This window comes from Cyprinodon tularosa, unplaced genomic scaffold (genome assembly GCF_016077235.1).
Source record: "Cyprinodon tularosa strain WSP-4 unplaced genomic scaffold, ASM1607723v1 ctg710, whole genome shotgun sequence".
Classification (NCBI taxonomy): domain Eukaryota; kingdom Metazoa; phylum Chordata; class Actinopteri; order Cyprinodontiformes; family Cyprinodontidae; genus Cyprinodon; species Cyprinodon tularosa.
This window is the reverse complement of record NW_024039464.1, coordinates 181,002-201,049: the sequence shown is the minus strand read 5'-3', so window position 1 is coordinate 201,049 and position 20,048 is coordinate 181,002. Positions and strand designations below refer to the sequence as shown.

The 20,048-nt window shown below is 36.9% G+C and overlaps 1 protein-coding gene across 1 annotated transcript in view; it reads left to right on the top strand.

Annotated features, from left to right (window-relative positions):
• LOC119772506 (contactin-associated protein-like 4) overlaps window positions 1-20,048 on the top strand; it is a 110,852-nt gene that overhangs the window by 33,255 nt on the left and 57,549 nt on the right. The window contains exons 6-10 of the mRNA XM_038268947.1: window positions 8,452-8,627; window positions 10,674-10,820; window positions 13,939-14,206; window positions 15,407-15,556; window positions 19,719-19,890. Of these exons, the coding sequence (XP_038124875.1) occupies window positions 8,452-8,627; window positions 10,674-10,820; window positions 13,939-14,206; window positions 15,407-15,556; window positions 19,719-19,890 (913 nt within the window). The remainder of the gene's footprint in view (window positions 1-8,451; window positions 8,628-10,673; window positions 10,821-13,938; window positions 14,207-15,406; window positions 15,557-19,718; window positions 19,891-20,048) is intronic.

The window sequence follows — 20,048 nt, the reverse complement described above, 5'->3', positions numbered from 1 at the left end:
GAGGGGCGGCCCAACCTGAGTATTTGATTTCAAACAGACAGAAGGCTCTTTTCTGTAGACTCTGAAGCTCTACATGTGATGGGTTTAGTCATTATTCACTAATTGTTTATAACTGGGTAAATGTCAGATGAATGCCTAAGCTGCACAGCAATTATGCACTCATTCTTGCTCCCAAATATCCCCATTTTTGTATGCATGGTTGGAATTTAATTCCTGGTACAATTTGTTCCTTAAATAAAAAGGTGTGAGCTGCCGGAAGCATTTTAATAGTATGTTGGTGTTCTGTTTGCCGGATCTGATCCAATTTTGAAGAAACCCAGGGGAATTACACTTATGCCAATCTCCTGAATATTCCCTCTGTGGTGCTTTTCTAATCATAAATCTTTTGCAATTACTGAAAGAAAATGTCTCTAGTTTTGGTTTTATGAAATTGGTAGTTTCTACTGCTGAACATATATACAGTATGTCCAACACTAAAATCAGCATTAATGCAATGTTGTTTATTAACTATTATACAGATGTTTTTTTTTATGCTAATTTAGCTGTATTTCATTCTTATCTTTATATTCTTTTATATATATTTCTAGGTTTTCCCTTTTACCCAGAACTGGAGGTCCATTTTTTTTTTTTTACAATATCTCTCACAGCGTGATATTTTCCATCAAGTTGTCTCCCTTGTAATCTGGGATGAATGCCACCAATATGTGTTAAAGATGAACTCTCCACATCACAGTGGGGTAGCACAACATAACATGATCCATGGCCTCTACCAAAAAAAGGCTGGTGAACTGAGCAGGCCCTTGAAGGAAAGTATGTGACATATTGGTTTGTAGTTTTTTGGACCCACATGCAAAATCACAGAGAACCTGGGAATATTAACAGTTTATTTACAAAAGCAACACAACTCTGGAAGCTGAGAACTGCAGGAAGTAAGTATAACTTTCTGGTTGGTCTGAGGGGTGAAAGCAAACTGATCAGGAACGAGCTGGTTAAGGACAACTGATGACTGATTGATGTGCTTACTTGAGAGATGAAGGGGATTTAATACTTGCTTGACATTAAAAGCAGGAGATCACATCATTGCTTTGCAAGTGTTTCTGGTTTATATAAGGGACACAAATTATCGTATTTGATGTTAATGATATGCAAATAATAGAAAAGGGCTACACGGTGGGGCATTTCTAGCACTGTTGCCTGGCAGCAATAAAGTTTCAGTGTCTTTCTGGAAATTGTTTGCATGTTCTCTCTGTGCATGCGTGGGTTCTCTCTGGGTACTCTGGCTTCCTCCCATAGTGAAATGATGCACAAGCAAGTATCTGAAGGAGGAAGCGATACGCCTGGAGGTGCCCTGCCTGCATGAAAAGATTTCCTTGGTTGCGGTATTGACCTAGCTGCTGTTTACCACATGCCAAAAAAAAAAAAAAAGAATAAATAAAAAGAAAAAGAAAGAAAGAAGGTTTGCAGTTGAGGGGGCCACCCCATGGCCCCCTCAGACCAGTGACTGGAACACGTTTAAAGCTGCAGAAACCTATGACAACCAGACAAATATATATGAGTATGCCATGACTGTGTCAGCTTAAGTCAACAAACGCATTAAGGATGTCAGCATCACAAAGATTCCGGTTCACCACCAATCACATTGAGAAGTTTGCAGACGACACCATGGCCTCATCAGACATGACAATGACCAGGACTATACAGAGGAGGTGGAGCAGCTGGTGGGCTGGTGCAAAGATGACAGCCTGATCCTGAATGCAGAGAAGACAAAAGAGATCATCGTCAACTTCAGGAGGAACCAGCCTAATGCTCCACTGCTCATTAACTGCTCAGCTGTAGAGGTGGTCAGCAGCAAATTCCTGGGCTTGCACATCACAGACACCCTCACCTTGACTGTAAACACAACCTCACTAGTCAAAAGTGCACTAAAGCACTTGTACTTCCTGTGGAGGATGAGGAGAGCCCACCTGCCACCACCCATCCTCACCACCTTCTACAGAAGCACCTTAAAGAGCATTCTGGCCAGCTCTCTCGCTGTGTGGTGTGGAGGCCTCAACGCCTCATACTGAACGAAAGTGAGAAAAGTGGTGAAAACAGCAGAGAGGACCAACGGGGCTCCTTTTGCCTCATGAAAGACATTTCATCCCAGCACTGCATGTCCCAAGTCCGTGACATCATCAATGAACCCTCACACCCCCACCATGGACTGTTCTCCCTGCTGCCCTCTAGGAAGAGGATTCGCAGCATTCGATGCAGGTCCCGCAGATTCTGCAACAGTTTTGTCCCCACCGCCATCAGACTGCTGAACTGTTGAAAAAAATCTAAATCACAGACTCTGCATCACACCAATAACACCAAACCACAATTACTGCATATTTGCACCATATATATTAATGCTCTGAACTTCCATATCAATGCGTTTTTTGCACCATGTTTTTTCTCCCTCACTGTTTAAATTTGATCAATGCTGCACTTTATGGAATAGACATTTTACTGTCTGGAAAGCTGTACTAAATTAAATTTCGTTTTATTCACACTCTTTGTATACAAAATGACAATTAAAGTTGTCTAAGTCTACACCCGGATATTGGATGGTGTTCAAGTATAAGGATGTCCAGCTGTGCACTTGGCACCAGAACAACCTTGGCTGAAGGTTCATTTTGAACTTTGTAGTCATATCTTTTGACATTTGGCCGTATGTCTTAGACACTTGGGTGAAGAGTGAGGTGGAGCTGACCACCTATCACCATCTACTGGGGAGCTGAATAATTTGGAAGAGGAGTAAGCCGGACAGAGTAGGCCGGTCCAAGTTAGTAGTGAGGGCCTGCTAGGACTTTCTGGTGGTGGTCTTGGTCAGGAACGTGTTCAACTCCTACCTCCGGTAAAACTTCTCCTAAATTCCAGAGGAGGCCAGGGACATGGAATCTGAGAGGTCCATGTTCTCTGCCTCCACTGTTGACTCGGCCGCCCGTAGCTGTGGTCATTAGGTCTAGATTGCCTGTTGAGGCGACAACAGGCACTTGTAACTGGTGGTGGACACCAGTAGTAAGGGATGCTGTGAGCTTGGTTGACATGTGGGACTCTTGACGCAGAAAACAGGTTTCATGAGGCCAAGCGAGCCACTGCCCGGCCAGTCAAAAAGGCTTTTTCACGATCCTGGTATTACTGGCCATACTGGTGTTCTCCTGGTTAGGCATTCATTGACATTCATATTGATCCCCCTTTGCATGCTTCCTTTTTTTGGCAGTGCTATTTTGTGTTTTCAATTGACAAACCTCATGATGATGGCATGTGGATCGATCCTATGAGTTTCTCGTCTGCAGGAGGTTGCAATCTTTAATGTACTTTATGAAATGTGGTTTTTAAATTTCCATTTAGACATAGGATTTGAAAATACATTTTCAACAGTATTCAACAATAGATAAGTAAATTAAATTTAAAAATTAGTCTTTGATGCTTGAATTTATAGGGTGCAAAACAAAACATCTTTTAAGCTGCATTTCCACTTGTATGATGGAAATGTTAAACTTAAAATGTTGGTTGTTTGTTTTCTTTTGCTGTCTCTCCTGGTCCTTCATAGCTTAAAAGTATACAGTAGCATGAAACAATGACATGAAAAAATAATGAAATGTAATAGACTGATGTAACATTAAATAATTTAATTGGACAATTCATTAATTATATTATATATATATATATATATATATATATATATATATATATATATATATATATATATATATATATATATATATATATATATATATATATATATATATATATATATATATATATTGTATTTAATCAATGAATATGAAATGTAAGGATTTACTATTAATTGTTTTATTTCATTTTACATTTATTTATATGAGTTATGATTTCTATAATTTGACATTTATCTATCTAACTTTTTTCCATTTTAATTTCCATACTGATTATGTAGAGGTCTCTGAAATTGATGCATCAAATAAAATACACCTGGCATTACAGGTTTGATGTCCATACAAACAACGCATGTATTTCTTTCTTTTTTTGCCTCACAATAATAAGCATTCAGTACTTTTTTAGTTTTTTATTTCTGAAGTAGTTATTTGCCTTTTCAATTGCATGCTCTTTGAAAACCCTTTCTTTCTCACAGCTGCACCAAGTTCCTCTCACTATTTGACTCTCAAAGGAGTTTGCAGACTGTGTAATTTAGATCAATAGCTTTGAGCATTCACTCTGAGCCACAGCATGCCCCTCCACAGTTAGCTGTTGGTAGAGGAGAAAAGAGAAGGAAATATAAAAGAAGATGACAGGAGATTAAAGAGGAAAGGAGAAGATCAAACGAACAGAGTGACGATAACACCCAGAGGTTAAAATGTATTATCTCCATAGGAGTGAGATATTCTCTAAGGGCTCCTCTTCCTTATCTTTCCCATTAGGAATATGATCCTGCTGGTTGCACAACTGTCTTTTTTTTTTTTACTGTGATAGCTGTCATTTCATATAATAATGTACAAGGTGGCTAAGGAAATCGAGCCAAAGATGGTTAATGATGGTTAAACTGTGCATCTTATCCATATAAAACTACAAAACAGAAAATCATAAAGACATTTAGGAGGAAAATATATTTTTTGGTCTGTAACACAAATTTGCATACATTTATAGCTCTGTAAAAAAATAGACAAACCAATTCCTAATTAGCAAGTAGCCAGACACATGAGCAAACAGATAAATACTGTAAATTAGTTGAATCTTCCCTTTCAGCTTGTGGTTGTCCAAGCAGTTAGAGTAAATGGATTCACTTATTGAGATTAATGTATGTATTTCCAAATCACCTTATTTCCGTCTTACATTTATCAAATTGTCAACTTACCGTAATGGAGCCTGCTGATTTATAATTAAGTTCAATTGTGACTTGTGACTATAAAACTGCAGTAAGCACGAGTAAAGCACACTGTGAGCTACTGTGTCATGATCTGTGCTGTTCTTCAGTGACGAATGAAGTAAAGTATTGCCGAGTAAATTAGAATGGCATTAGAGCAGTACGTTGGACAAGCTGCTTGTCAATAGTTGACTTTCATCTCTCTGCTTTCACAACATTAAGGAAATGCTGTATGGTTCCTGGCTATATTTTGAAGAAATAAAACACTGAATATTTATGTGTTACAGCAGCAAAAAGCACTACACTGTTGTTTTTTTCTTAACTTAAAGCAGCAAAGTCTCCAGCTAGACTCATCCCACAGGGCATCCAGGCGGCGAGAATGAAATGAATCACCCTGGCTTGTGCTAGTTAGCAAATAAAATAGAAGACAATGGACTGTGGCTATTACTGAAACAATTGCCTGCTCTATTATACTTTTTCTTTGGTGATTTTTAGGGAGCCTAGAGGGATCCTTTTTGTAAATAGCTGTATAAGAGTTTATCAGGGGCCTAAAGAAAAACTTGCACTGTACCATACTTTTCTTCGTAATAGAATAGATATTTAGAATAGATATTTCTGGTTCCTTAAAAGATCAATTCAGGTGTAGAAGAAGCAAGGTGGCAAAACCGCAAATAGATTTATACAGATGAATTCATACAAATGTACAAATATTAAACTTAATAACTAGTAACAGACTAATACATGCTGCTGCTCCATTCTGCTCTGCTCTGTACTTTGAAACAACAGGTAAAACTGGCTAATAGGTCTTGAAGAGGAAAATATAGAAGATGAGTATGTCCATATGCTGTTTCTGATACCATATTTCATTAAAACTGACTTTTTTGTGGTAGTCCGGATTTTCTTCCGTATTATCCTAGCTGAATTTCAGATTATTTTTTCTTCATGTTTCACAAGGGAGCAGTATCTTTTTTAAAACTGCCTTAAAATCAGTAGGGGTGTAGTCCCTTTTATCGTTTTCTGTGCCTTAGCAAGACCTCTGCGAGTTACTATCCTCCTGATGGCACTTTCAGGGCCCTCGAATATCTATGATCAACAGCTGTTCTGTTTCCTACAAAAATCTTCATCTAAATTTATGCTTGCATTCAGTTAGAAGCGGAAAGCATTCAGATAAGGAAACATAACACTTGAAAGTTAAAATACCCTAACCTTAGACAGCTCTTTTTCAGAAACCAATTTCTGATTGGTTTCACGTTTGGTGTCAACATACTATTAAATAATAAAATATTTCTCCAACCAAACCACATAACTTCATGCCAAAGAAGAAGCTTACTGGAAGCACCTATTATTGCCCTGTTGTTTTTAAAGGAAGTAATTATTTTTTCCTGTGTTGTTAAATCTGTGCACGAAATGTGCTGAAGAAAATGTGACCATGCTTCCTGGATCCATTAATCCAACTCGTTAATTCCAACTTGTCAAATATTTACACTTCATCCAGTCTTCTGTGCGTCAGATAGAAATGCAATGGAAGTACCCCTCTCGTCCTTTATTGATTTTGATGCACATGGTAAATGACAGGTTGTGGCAGGACCTACGACAATTTTCCATGAACTGTAAAGTCAAAAGGTATCACTAACCCATCCCTTACCCTAAAACTAAAGGAACACAAGTATACACGTTACCAGGCCAGCTGAAACCCTTGGCTGGGCCCAGAACAGAATTGACGAGTTGGGATAGTTAATTAAATAAGTGAGAAATATTGAATTATTTATTAATTAAAGCTGCAGTCTGTAACATTGAGAAGAGAGCAGACTTCGACTGAAAATTTGAAGAAAAACAGGTTTCACGTCACTCCCCCACCCTCTCTGCTTCACTCATGCCCCACCTCCAAGCTCCACCCCTCTCACAGCATCTGCGCGGCTACCAAGCGTCCAAGCAGCGTACGCGGCATGGAGTGTGAACCGGTAAGAGCGATAACACGCACCTGGTCAGACGCTCCTCTGGCTGTGATTGGTTGTTTTGACTCGTCCCGAATTATTCTTTCCAGATTGAAATACAGGCAGTATGCGGGACCAATTGAAGCAGTTTTTTTCACAGGTTACATATCACATGTACTGCTGTCTGGGCATAGGGACAGTTTTAGCCAATATGCCAAAAAATTATTTTTAAAAACTTACAGACTTCAGCTTTGAGGATAAAAAGAATATTTTGTTATTTAATGCAAGTATCTCAGTTGACATTTAAATGTTTACATTTACAAATGGAGATCTTTCCAGTTTTTATTTCATGAAATATGCGGCACATTTGGCTTTCCATACATGCTCCAGTCGCATTTGATCCAATTTATAGATTTTTACTTGTGTCATTTCTACTTGTGTGACATGTTTAAATTGGACCACAAAATGTTCTTGTCAAAATCTTTCTTCAGCAGTTCCGGCTGTACTCTAGGATTGTCTATTTATTCACGTCCACCGGAGCATTGTTGCACCCGCAGACGCACCATGTAGTCACGTCAGTCAAATTCAAAACTTCTTAACAATACCCATTGGTCCGATCTCAATTAACTTAATCTAGCAAAGATAGGGAGCAAACCCTTGACAGAACTGTGAGAAACAGAAACTGAAAATCAGAGCGCTTATAAACTATGACTGCCATCTCAGGCTTTTTCAGGGGAGGACAATCTAATGTTCTGTTCGATCTAAAGCTGTTCCTGCAGCTTGAGGCAGCGTCTTCAGGTGAGAGCCGCTGCACCCTTTATGTTAAACACTGAGTGGAAGATTCAGGCTCTGTATTTTCCTGTCTACACCTGCAGCACAGCCAACCTTATGTATAGCAGCTTGAAAAAAAAAAGAGAAGTTGCGTCAGCGGCATAACCAGTTAGAAGGAATGACTGGATCTGCCTGGTCACTCAGCTGTCCAAGCTTCTTCCAGAATTTTTGGTCGCTGACTCTGATGAATCTCTCCCGACCTGCAGCAGTTTCTTATTTTAATGAACTTTTAAAACATCAACTTTTGCTTCTGGTTAAATTCTTGGTCTTCTTTTTTCTGGTGATTACAAACACTAAAATTGGCCCACTGATTAATCGGTTCGGTTCTGATGGGCTTCAGTTAGAGAGCAATTGAGCATTACTTTAAAAAAGGCTATCTCAAAAAGGTCTATAATTGTTGAATCTGTAACCAGCCTACCCCCCCAACACACATACCAACCCCACCACGTCAAACCTTCATGCTCACTGGATCCATATGTGTGTTTTTGTTTTGTTTTCAAAGCAATCCCTTCAAGAACAGAGGGTTCACATTGAGATTCAGTCTGTTGATGCCCACTGGAGCAGGATGTCCATCCTTTATTATCACTTTTCATTTTGTTGACGGGAACTTGTTTTGATCCATCCAATATGTTTAATTGACACTGGCAAACAGTCTGCTGCTGGGACGGAAATATTTTAAGGACTTTAGAAAATGACTTTTTGCTCTGCAATGTACATTTAATGTTTAATCATAAGTTACAGACGTCAGTCTTGTTTTTCAAGCTTCATTAGGCAGACATGACAGTCCTTGTCTTCTTTCATTCCCTTTTCTTTGTACTGCAGATTTGAGTTCAGGCTCTGGGGGCAAACTTCTTGTTTCTCTTGGTAGTCTGCTCGATGACCAACACTGGCATCATGTAAAGCTAGAACGACTCAGCACTCATCTCAACTTGACAGTGGATAAAAACATGCAGCAAGTTCATGTTCCAGCTGAGCTCAGCCACTGGCACATTCACATGGTAAGATGCATAACAGAAATAATTATAAAATATTTTCCTTTGAACAAGGCACTTGGATTTAAATTAACCTCTGTATTTGTACATTTATGTGCAGTTGTGTGTTTATGGAATGTAGTGAAAAGCCCCCAGTACAACAAAAAAAGCTCCCTGTAAATTTAGTCCAATAAATAAGCATACGTGAGCAAAATTTACAATGTGCTATTGTGTCAAGACAAAGAGAGTAATTGTTGCAACCATATCCCTTTTTCCATACTTATTCATCATTTTATCATTCTGAGGAAATAGTTCACTGCTCCATGGGTGTCCCAAATGACAGTTTGAAATAAATGAGCTTTTCTGAAGACAGGCCCTTGTCCACTGCCTTGTTAGCTGCAGTAAAAGTTAGCTTATTGCATTATGATGGTCATGCAGCACCTTTTTCAACTTTTATCTGCAGCCACCTTAAAGTCACAACCTCTATAAAATAACCTATTGAAGTTAATGCAAAGCACACAGGATGGAAAAATTTGCAAAGTGTTCAGTGCACAATATTATTAGTGAGTAGAATGCTCTCATTGCTTTTTAGCCAAGTGATTACCGGTAGTCAGGTTAAAATTAGACATATTAGTTTCAATGCACTCATACTTTATGTACTATTTTCAGCTAGCACGAATGGCCACATCAACTTTTAGATGATGATCCCACTAACCATAGCATAGAGGTCAGTCATTGCCTCATACTGAGGACAAGCTGGAAAAAGCAACAGCTGTCGTATCACAGATGCTATTTAGGTATAGGAGCATTTTTCATTATGCTTGATGCTTGATGCATAATGAGCATTTTTCATTATGCCCCTGCCTGTCCCCCGCATTGTGCATGTTGCATATGCTTGTAATCAAAATTTAACAATGTTCAAGAAAATGCTTTTAATCAGGAGTAAAACTATCACATCCTTTTTAAAACAGTGATGTCAATGAGGTTGTAAAATAAAAGGTGGTAGACAGCTACTATTGATAGACTACTAGTGCCTTAGTTAAAAAAAATACTGGCTTTTTGAAACTACCAAACATCTGTAATTTAGCTAAGAAACTGGCTAAAACTTTGTGTATAGCTCTTTCTTTTTGCCATTACCTAATTTGAGCAAAATAGCTATACAATATTACAAACTTATATAATTGAGGGTGATCTATAATTTAAAGCATGCAACTAAAAGAAAATGAATGTTTTAACAACAACCAACCTGTTTGTCCTTGCATGGTCATGGTCGGCTTTTGGCCATATCCAGCGGGCATTAGGCAAGTAACAGTGTACATCCTGACATTTGGCAAAAAAAAAAAAAAAAAGAGGAAAGTGATGTTTTTGAGAAAATATATAATTATCATTAACACCAGGGGTCTGTTTCATGAAGCAGGTTTAGACAACTCTAAGTTGTCTAAACCTGAAAACAAGACAACTCTGATCAGGTTCACATAGATCAGTTTTTCTTCAACCTCTGTTTCAGTTACCATAGTGACATTCTCCCCAGAGCTAACCTATTTTGTGGCATGATAATGGCTTTTCATACTTGTTGCACACGCTTTTATATCTGAGTTCTGATCAGCCGTTGTGAAACCGAACCCTCAGAGTTCCCGACTTTTGGCTAGATCAATTTAGAGTTGCATATTTGAATCTGATTTTGTTACACCTGCTTCAAGAAATAGACCCCAGGTGTTACTTTTGTGTTGGTGAATTCTGCTCTGCTGAAACTAAGGCAAATCAAATATTCCATGTGACTCAATTACGGCCAAAGAAATGTTTATATTGATTAAGGGGAATATATGTTTTTTTGTGTGGAAATTTTGGTGTCTCAGTCAAGTTTTTCTTTTCTGTGCAACTTTATGTGATATTCATAAAAAACTATTAAAAGAACCAGGCTTAACAAGGATAATTAGGAACAGCAGTTTTAAAAACTAGTCCTTCCTGTTTTTTAACCACTGATTTTTTTTTATGAATTTAATTAATTTACTTTATTTTATTCAAAATAGTACAATGTTTTTTTTGTGTGTGTTTTTACAATATTTTTGTCAGCTAAGTGTGGCAGCTGTTCAGAGCCATGGACTCCAAACACCTATCCTCCCCAACCGGAACTTTTGTGGATGCCTGGAGAACCTGTTATACAATGATTTCAATTTGATCAAACTGGCCAAACAAAACAGCCAACAGGTCATCGCAGTGGTAAGATACTGTATAAGTGTTGTTTAAAATAACCTTTTTTTTTACAGAATGACATACAGGTAAAGCCTACACACCATGCCATTGTGTTATGATACCCCGTTTCCCAAAAAATTCTACTTCTATTTATGTACTTTTTTCTTGTAGGTAATGTACTTACCTACTGTATTTGCTTTGCTGCTGATATATTTAAACTTTTCCATTGTGGGACATGTCATTTTGATAATAACATATTCACTAAACTCTTAATCCTAAAAGCTAACAGAGCTATTTAACACATGCATGAAAACATATATGGAAATTATTATCATACTCAAACTATATCATTGATTTTCTGTGAAAGCTGAAATGCAAAATGTTTCTGTTAAGAATAAAATCTTCAGAGGTAGTGAACTGTAGACTTTGGTTGAGCAACACTAGACTAGACTTGTTGGTCTCCATATCCCAATACGATCTCTTCTGTGTCCGACCTTTCGGACATTCCAACATCTTTTTCTGAATCCGACATTGTAGCATGGCATAGACAATTAGCATTTGCAGTTTGAAGAACACCTGCTTGCTTCTGATGATTTCCTTTGGCGTCAGCACAAATTCGACGAATAGTGTTTGTGTTATGACTCATCAAATTAAACTACAATACACTACAATTACATTACACCCAAATCTGGTCACCCTACATCCAAATCTAGTGACAACTAGTGTAATTGGATGAGTCATAATGCAAACACTATTCGGCAAATTTGTGCTGACGCCACAGGACATCATCAAAAGGAAGCAGGTGCTCTTCAAATTGCAAACACGAATTGTCTATGCCATGCTAATGTCGGATTCAGAAAAAGATGTTGGAATGTCTGAAAGGTCAGACACAGGCGAGGGTGTATTGGGAGATGGAAACCAACAAAACCTCCCTCATCCTTGGCCCTATCTCAAAGAATTTTTTCCAAATAGTCCTAATAGAGCTTTAAATTGATATAGTGGCATCAGGCTGTCTTTTATACTTTAAGTAGTTTTTGGAGCTCATACTTTTACTTTTACTTGAGTAAAGAGGTCAAGTTGATACTTCAACTTTTACCAGAGTGTTTTTAAACTGCAGTATCTATACTTCTACTTAAGTAACAAATGTGTGTTCTTTTGACACCACTGGTGAAGAGGCAGTGAAGACAGTATTATGGGACATATTTCTATATGATATCCCATCATTCAAGTACAGAAGGACAACTGTGTCTAGCGTTCAAAGCTCTCCTGGAGATGTGAGTTAAAGCTCCTTCTCACAGGGGACTCTGCCAGACGTTCCCAGCAAACAGTCACAATACGTCTGGGCCTACCAGGTCTGAAAGGCGTCCTCCCCCACCATTGGAGCCAACTTACCACCAGGTAGTGGTTGGTGGGGAGGTCTCCCCCTCTATTCACCCAAATGTCCAAGACATGCGGGCGCAGGTCAGATGAAACAACAACAAAGTATCATTGAACTATAGCCTAGGGCAGGGTTCCCCAACCTCTTTAAGGCTGAGGGCTACTTAATGGGTACTGAGTCATAGGAAGGGCTAAAACTACTGACCTACGAACTGGAGGGATTGGCGTTAAATTGAACTTAATTTCATACATAACGAACATATTTTTATTGGAAGGAAGGAAGGAAGGAAGGAAGGAAGGAAGGAAGGAAGGAAGGAAGGAAGGAAGGAAGGAAGGAAGGAAGGAAGGAAGGAAGGAAGGAAGGAAGGAAGGAAGGAAGGAAGGAAGGAAGGAAGGAAGGATAAGCCGTTCACCTAAATTCATACATAATAAACATATTTTTATTGTTTCTAACCCTAACCCACTTTGAAATCTTTATAAATGCTTAAAGACTCAGTATTATTAAAATGATGAAATGCAACAGAATAAAATAAAAATTTCAATCTTAGCCCTCAGGTGAGTTTTGCTGTTTTAAGATGCTGTGGGCACCCCATGAGGGCACCTTGCAGCCTGCGGGCACCTGATTGGTGACCCCTGGCCTAGGGTGTCCTGATGCCAAAAGCACATATAGACACGCGTTTGCCTGAACATGGTGTTCGTTATGGACAATCCATGATGAGCACAGAAGTCCAACAACAGAATACCACTCGAGTTCAGGTCAGGCTGGCCATTCCTTCCAATCATGCCTCCCCAGGTCTCACTATCATTGCCCACGTGAGTGTGTAAGTCCCCCAGAAGAACAAGGGAACAAGAACTATAAGCTACTTATTTGATCTTTTAATTAATTTTTAGATTGTCACTACATTGCACCAAACAATATTTCCATGTCATATACGATGGTTGACAGTTCAACCTTTATGTACTGTTGGAAAATGAAATTTTCTTATTTTTTGTGTTTTACATTAAATTCTCTATAAGCACTTAAAATCTCAATCTTTCTTGTTCTATCTCAATAAATGGACGAACTAGACTTTAACTTCCCAATTTCATTTCATTTTCATCTCTGTATCATCAATATACCATTGGACACTATATCAACATAATTATCATCATGAGAGTTTTTTATCATGTACGTCATATTTTTATTTTTAAAGTTACTATCATCATTAGGATCATTAGTGCCATTATATTCTCCTTTATTATTGTCAGCAGTCTCATCACATCCCCTTTGTTGAGTTTACACAGCCCAAAGCAAAGGAAGCTAAGAAGAAGCACAGAAGAAACAAACAAAATTTGGGTTTATAAATTATTCTAGATGGCTTTTAAAATTATTTTTAAACCATTTTGTTGGCAATAAAATAATGATTTCACATTAGCAGTTCTCTCTTGAATGCATTTACCCTTTAGGCATGACTCATAAGATTTTATAATAGTTTATGGAAATTTGATACATAAGTTACTTGTAGCTTTTTGTTTCTTTCTGTTGCAGCGAGGAGCTTAGAATGTGTGAAATGGGCACTGATGCTAAATAACCTCGATTCTTCATGTTTTTGTGGAAGCTGATACAAATATGGTGGAACAGGTGTCATTTTTCCAGTAGGCGCTGATGAGACCTCTGTGACATCAAGTCAGACTGATCAAGCTGCTGCAGCTGATGAATATTTATGATTTGTCATCTGCTTCACAGTAATTTTAACCCATCTCTCTCTCTCCTCTCTTCCTTGAACAGGGCAATATGACCTTTTCTTGCAATGAGCCAGTTTTCGTTGCCGTGACGTTCACTGACTCTCACAGCTTCCTCCAGCTGCCTGTTCTGACATCATGGTTGTCGGGGATTGTTTCTATAACATTGCAGTTCAGGACCTGGAACAAGGCAGGGCTGCTTCTGACCTTTGGCCTGCAACAGCAGGAAGGCTCAGTCTTCCTTTATCTGAGCGAAGCCAGGCTTCGCCTTCAGATCAGAAGAGCTGGAAATACTCTCCTAGAGCTAAGCACTGGTATGTTTACTCATTATCTTACTTCTCGATCTACTCATCTCACTTATATATAGTATCTCACATATATGTTTGGCTTTAGGTAAGCTACAAACTAACAGTCAGTTTTTCATATAAAGTGCTTACCTTCTCCCTTATTGATTTCATAAAGTTCTTTACTCTGACTTTCACGTTCAAAAGTTATGGTTGTTACCAGGGCTGCTATTTAAGTGCAATGACTTGCATAAAAGACACTGTAAATATAGGAATTTGTTGAATGCACATACATTCATTCCCATTTGCTTCAATAAATTAACAAAATCCCGAGCAAGAAATTGCTCCAACCTATCAGTAATTTGATCTCAGTAGAAATACATCTATTTCGGGAAGTCCACAAAAGCTGGTTAGAGAACGTTAGAGAACAAACATCATCATGGGTATGAAAGACAGCAGGGAGAAAGTCCTAGTGAAGTTAAAAGCAGGTTAACATAATAAGACATTTCAAACTTAGAAAATTTCACAGAGCTCTCTTCAATCCAGCTTCAGAAAATGTAAAGAATAGTTCACATCTTCAGCAAAAACACTGAAGGTGGAGACTTATTTAAACACTCGGAAAAACGGATCTATTGTGAAAATAAATCTCCCTGCACAAACTTCCCTAGCCTTTAAACGTAGTTTAGCTACCAACACACTAGGGACACATTATTTTAGCAGAAATTGGGTCATATGTGATGGGTTGGATATTACCACACGTATTAGACATAAAAAAGAAGAAAAAAAGAAGAAAAAAACAGAAAACCTTTTTATTTTATTTTACAATCATCCTCTATAGATCTTTGTATTGGTCTGTCATGTAAAGAAAACAATATTAGAAAAAAAACATTGACAAGATGTGCGTAGCAAGCAAGAGTGCAAGGCCTCTAGAACAGATGTCACCGTGTTGCACACTAACATTTTTCATATGTGAATGATTTTTTTCCATTGAACATTCATTGCCTTTGAAATGGCAAAAAGTAAATACATAAATTACTAAACTCTAAGGAAGAATAAATTGAACTAAAAATAGGTACAATACTCATTCATTTTATGGCTAGTAACTATAAATTCAATATATTTAGTCATATAAAATGTATATCATATTATGATATATAAAGATCAAGAAAGTTAATAGGAATTGGCTTGGTTAATAATTATTAGTTATTCCCAATTTCTGTGTACAAACAGGCTCAGGTCTGAATGATGGCCAGTGGCATTCTGTGGAGCTGAACTCCAAGGAAAATCATTTGAGCATCACAGTGGACAGAGACGAGGGAGCAACTGCTCACACCAGGACCCCTTTACTTCCAACAGCAGAAAGTCAACTCTTTTTTGGTGGTAAGAACAAGCATTGAAGAGCTGCCTGATGTGTGGTGTTTAAGGCTGGTCTGGGCATAAAATAATATCAATATACCGTGTAATAGACACCTCGTCAATATCAATAGAATATTTCCTAGAATTTTACTGAGTTCCAATCCAGAACGGAATGACATTCTGAGGGATATAGGCAGAGGAAAACATGTAGCCTCTCATGGCCAAGCTAAATTGGGTTGGTCGTAGGGCTGACTTATTTCCAAAGGTTACAGTTTGCCTTTAAATTGTTATAAGGATAAAATTAAAATTCAAATCTTTTTTTTTTTTTTTCTAGTCCTTATTTTAAATTGATGGAGCAAAATATAAATTTGTAGTTATTAGTGGTGGGCTATTATTGGTGTCACGTACTATGTTAACACCAGACTCTAATCAGGCGATAAACAAAATATTGCTGTTAAGCTATTCTCAAAATGGGTTTGGGGGCTGGTCTTTTACTAATGATGACTTTCACTATGATATTGTAACGTGTTTGCCAGCAGATAAGTAACTCACACTGAAACCAAGGTCCAGTCTCCAAGCTCTTTATTTATACAATACACGAATACAGGAAATGCTTGTTCCGTTATATCCAACTGGTGAAACATTCTTCCGATGATGCCAGTGTTAACGCTTACAACTGCAACCTCAAGAACATAATGTTAGCTTAACATGAACAGACTACTAACATAAACAACCCTCTTTAACACAACTCGGATAAAAGGATGATGTTTTCCCCATCTTGACATTATTCGGCAGCCCTTGCGGCTATTCCAGCCTCACACAACATTACAATGAATGCCTGAGTGACTGGTGGAACAAGGAGAAATAGAGCTTGGACTGCCTGACACAACGCTACTGATAGCAAAAAGTCCATCATAACCTTTTATGTGGGCCTACAGTTCAAAATTCATGTTTACAGAAGAGCTATATGTGTATATATTTTATCTCTTTTTATTTTTTATTTTTAACCTTTTTTTTTTTTTTTCTTTATTATATTGTATAGTTGGATGTGTGTATATATTATATAAAACTGTAACTGGAGCGTGTAACAAAAGTAATTTCCCTCTGGGATTATTAAAGTATTTCTGATTCTGATTCTGATTTATCTGAATAAACACTTATTAAACACAAATAGATCTTATTGAATATTATTTATTTTCATGAAAAGTTATCGTAGTAGAAAAGCTTTCTCAAGCAGTTTGTGATGCATTTTGTAAACAGGAGATAGGCCCCTGGTCTAATGCGTCACCTGGCTTAAGAAACCTCTTTTAAAGACTTACTTTTACCTATTATTCAGGTAGCACACACATATCAACCTTATCTTATTTTATTGTTATCTTATGTTATTCTTATCTTATCTCATCTTATTCCTATATCTTTTTTGTACTTACAATCTTATTTTTATATTTTTATTTTATCTTCTGTAAACGGTTGCACTGCACGAAAAAGATTTCCCTCAAGGGATTTATAAAGTAATTCTGATTTTGATTCATGAAGCACTTTGGCAGAATTCAAATAAACGATTTTAATCTAGATTAATTCTAAGATTACAGTGAAATCTAGATAAAAAAAAAAAATCTATGCCTACCACTATTATTTCTTGACATCAACTGACATAAAAGGCTTAAATCATGATGCAATTTTTAGCCATATTCCACCGCTATAGAAGTGGTAAATACATTTGCAATTTTTGTTCTCTTGTTTTAAAAAATACGTCCACTTAATAGAGAGTGGCAACAATTTTTTTCTGAATTGTCCTGTTTGCTACAAAAGTGTTTTCATGAAAAAACTGTAGACATAGACTTGATGTGTGTTGAATAAAATTTGAGTATGCACTGCAGATATCTTCTAGTACTGTCTCCACTGATAAGTAAAGTCAATCAGTTACCAATCTCTCTACTCTCTCTTCTTTAAGTTTTGGAATCTTCTTAATCAATTTTCTCCCAACGCAGTGCATTACAGTTGAGTGTAGTCATTACTCCTATTTTGTTAACTTCTACTCATAAAATGTTGATTTAAACTATTTACCCTATTTCTATACCTTAATTTCCCACAAAATGAATGCTTCACAAATATACAAAACAATTATCATCTGTTTTGGTGTAGATCCCAGCCTGACTGTAACAAAGCCAGAAATGTGTGATTGTTGTAGTTTAAAGCATTTAGTAACTGCCATTCAAATGTTGAAAAAAAGAAAGTTAAGCCTACAGTCATCATACACTGCTCAAAAAAATTAAAGGAACACTTTGAAAACACATTAGATCTCAATGGGGAAAAAAAACATGCTGTTTATTTATACTAGTATGGACTGGGTGATGTGTTAGAAACAAAAAGATGCCACATCATTTGATGGAAATGAAAATTATCTAGCTACAGAGGGCTGAATTCAAAAAGACCCCAAAAATTAAAGTGAAAAAAATATGAGAACATGAGGACATGAGACCTTTATTATCTCCATGAGGTTCTAGCGTCAGTGTTGTGCTGAAGGCCACTGACTCTTGACTTTACAGGGAAAAGGGTTTTCAGTCTGCGGGATAAAATCAGAAATCACATTTTGATTTAATTGATATATTTTTGGAGTTTCCACCTCATTTGAACTTTTTCTTTGTTTACTGTTACTTTTAACTGTGTGCATATGCACCTTGTAAGTTTTTTTTTTTTTTTTCCATTATGACACAATCCTCACTGTGTTTAATTGTGGTGTTTTGTGATAATCAAATACAATTTAGTACACAATTATCAGAATTAGCTTCATTTGCCACTTTAGCCAAATAAAGCTTAAACGGCAAATAATCCCTAGGGTCATATGTTATCATATGATTATCATAGTTAATAAGTAAAATCAATTTAAATATAACATTTATTTTTTCTCTAAATTTAAAGGTTCTGACAATCCCTCAGAGATTTTATAGAACATAAGTAAAAAAAAACATACAGATTTACATTTGAGTCAAAAATCTGAAACTAAATGAAACATTATTTGGTAACAACACCCTTTTATAATAATGTAATATTGTTTACAATTTTTAAAACTTCAATAGAGCTTCATCCCTGAGTGTATATCATATTCTTTTGTGGTTGATTGCAAAGTTGAGGCTCTCTGGTAAACTGTTCCATAGACAAGGACCAGAGTTATGGAAGAAGACCTCGCTGTGAGTTTTAGTTCACACTTTGAGTTAAAATGTGGGTACCTCAGGGTTCGCCAGGGTTCATAACATAAAAGCAACTCAGATAAATAAGAAGGCCCAAGGCCATTCAGACATTTATAAACCACTATTAGAACCTTAAATTCCATCCTAACACAAGGAGCCAAAACAACGGTTTTAAAACTAGAGTAATGTGTTCCCATCCTCTGATCCTTGTCAGAACTCGTCCTGCTGTGTTCTTTAGTAGCTGTACGCTAGAGACAGACTTTTTAGGAAAACTAGAGAGCAGGGTGTTACTCTAATATATTCTAAGGGAGATAAAAGCATGGATCAACATCTATGTGCTGCCAAGAAAGAAAAATGAGCGGAAACTGGCGATATTTTATATGGCGATAAAATCCTGCCTGGGACATTTTGATATGTGGAATAAAATTTAGCTCAAAAGAACACCCAAGTTTCTCACACATTTAGAAGGTTGAGATTCTATAATTTTGATAAAATAATACCTGTCTTGTCCTGAGGACCAAATTTAACCTTCAGTCTTGCCTTGATTGAGCTATAAGAAGTTCTCTGCTGTTCATAACTTTATATCTAAAATACAGTTTCAAAGGTTTTTAACTAGTTCTAAGTCATCAGGAAAAACAGTAATGTAAAGCTGGGTATCATCAGCATAGTAGCACTATAGATTATCAAGGTTTAAACTAATAAAATCCTTTCTTGAATGCTTATAATTATCAATTATACTGTATATGTGTACTTCTGCTCAGAGATAGAAGCTCTCACATTCATCGTAAAAATATTTACCTTTGAGAGTAGCACTAACTATTTTTATATCTTTATTCTACTTTTTGTATGCTGAGTCACATCAGATAAAATCTCTTTTAAATTTAAAACTCTAATACAAAGTTGTTTTTACCACTTTTTCATTTAGTGCTGAATACTGTTTTATACATTTTGCTTGCTCAGATGTTTATTAAAAGTGATTTCTGTGTATGCTTTAGGTTGTCCTGCTCAGGCAGTCAGCTTGGACTGCAGAAACCCATTTCAAGAGTTTCAGGGATGTATGCGCCTCTTGAAATTGGACAGCAAAACCGTGGACTTAATAAAAGTTCAGGATGGACGGCTGGGAAACTACAATGGGCTGCAGATTGATATGTGTGGCATCATTGACAGGTTTGTGAAATGAAATATTGAACAATTTTTTCTCATTCTGAGTTATTTTTTGATAAACAGGCAGTAAACAAAAGTTTTATCTATTGGCTCTTTAAAATTTATGGATTAGGCCTACTTCATTGTAGTCTTTGTTTTTTTTGTTTCATCCCGTTTCCTTA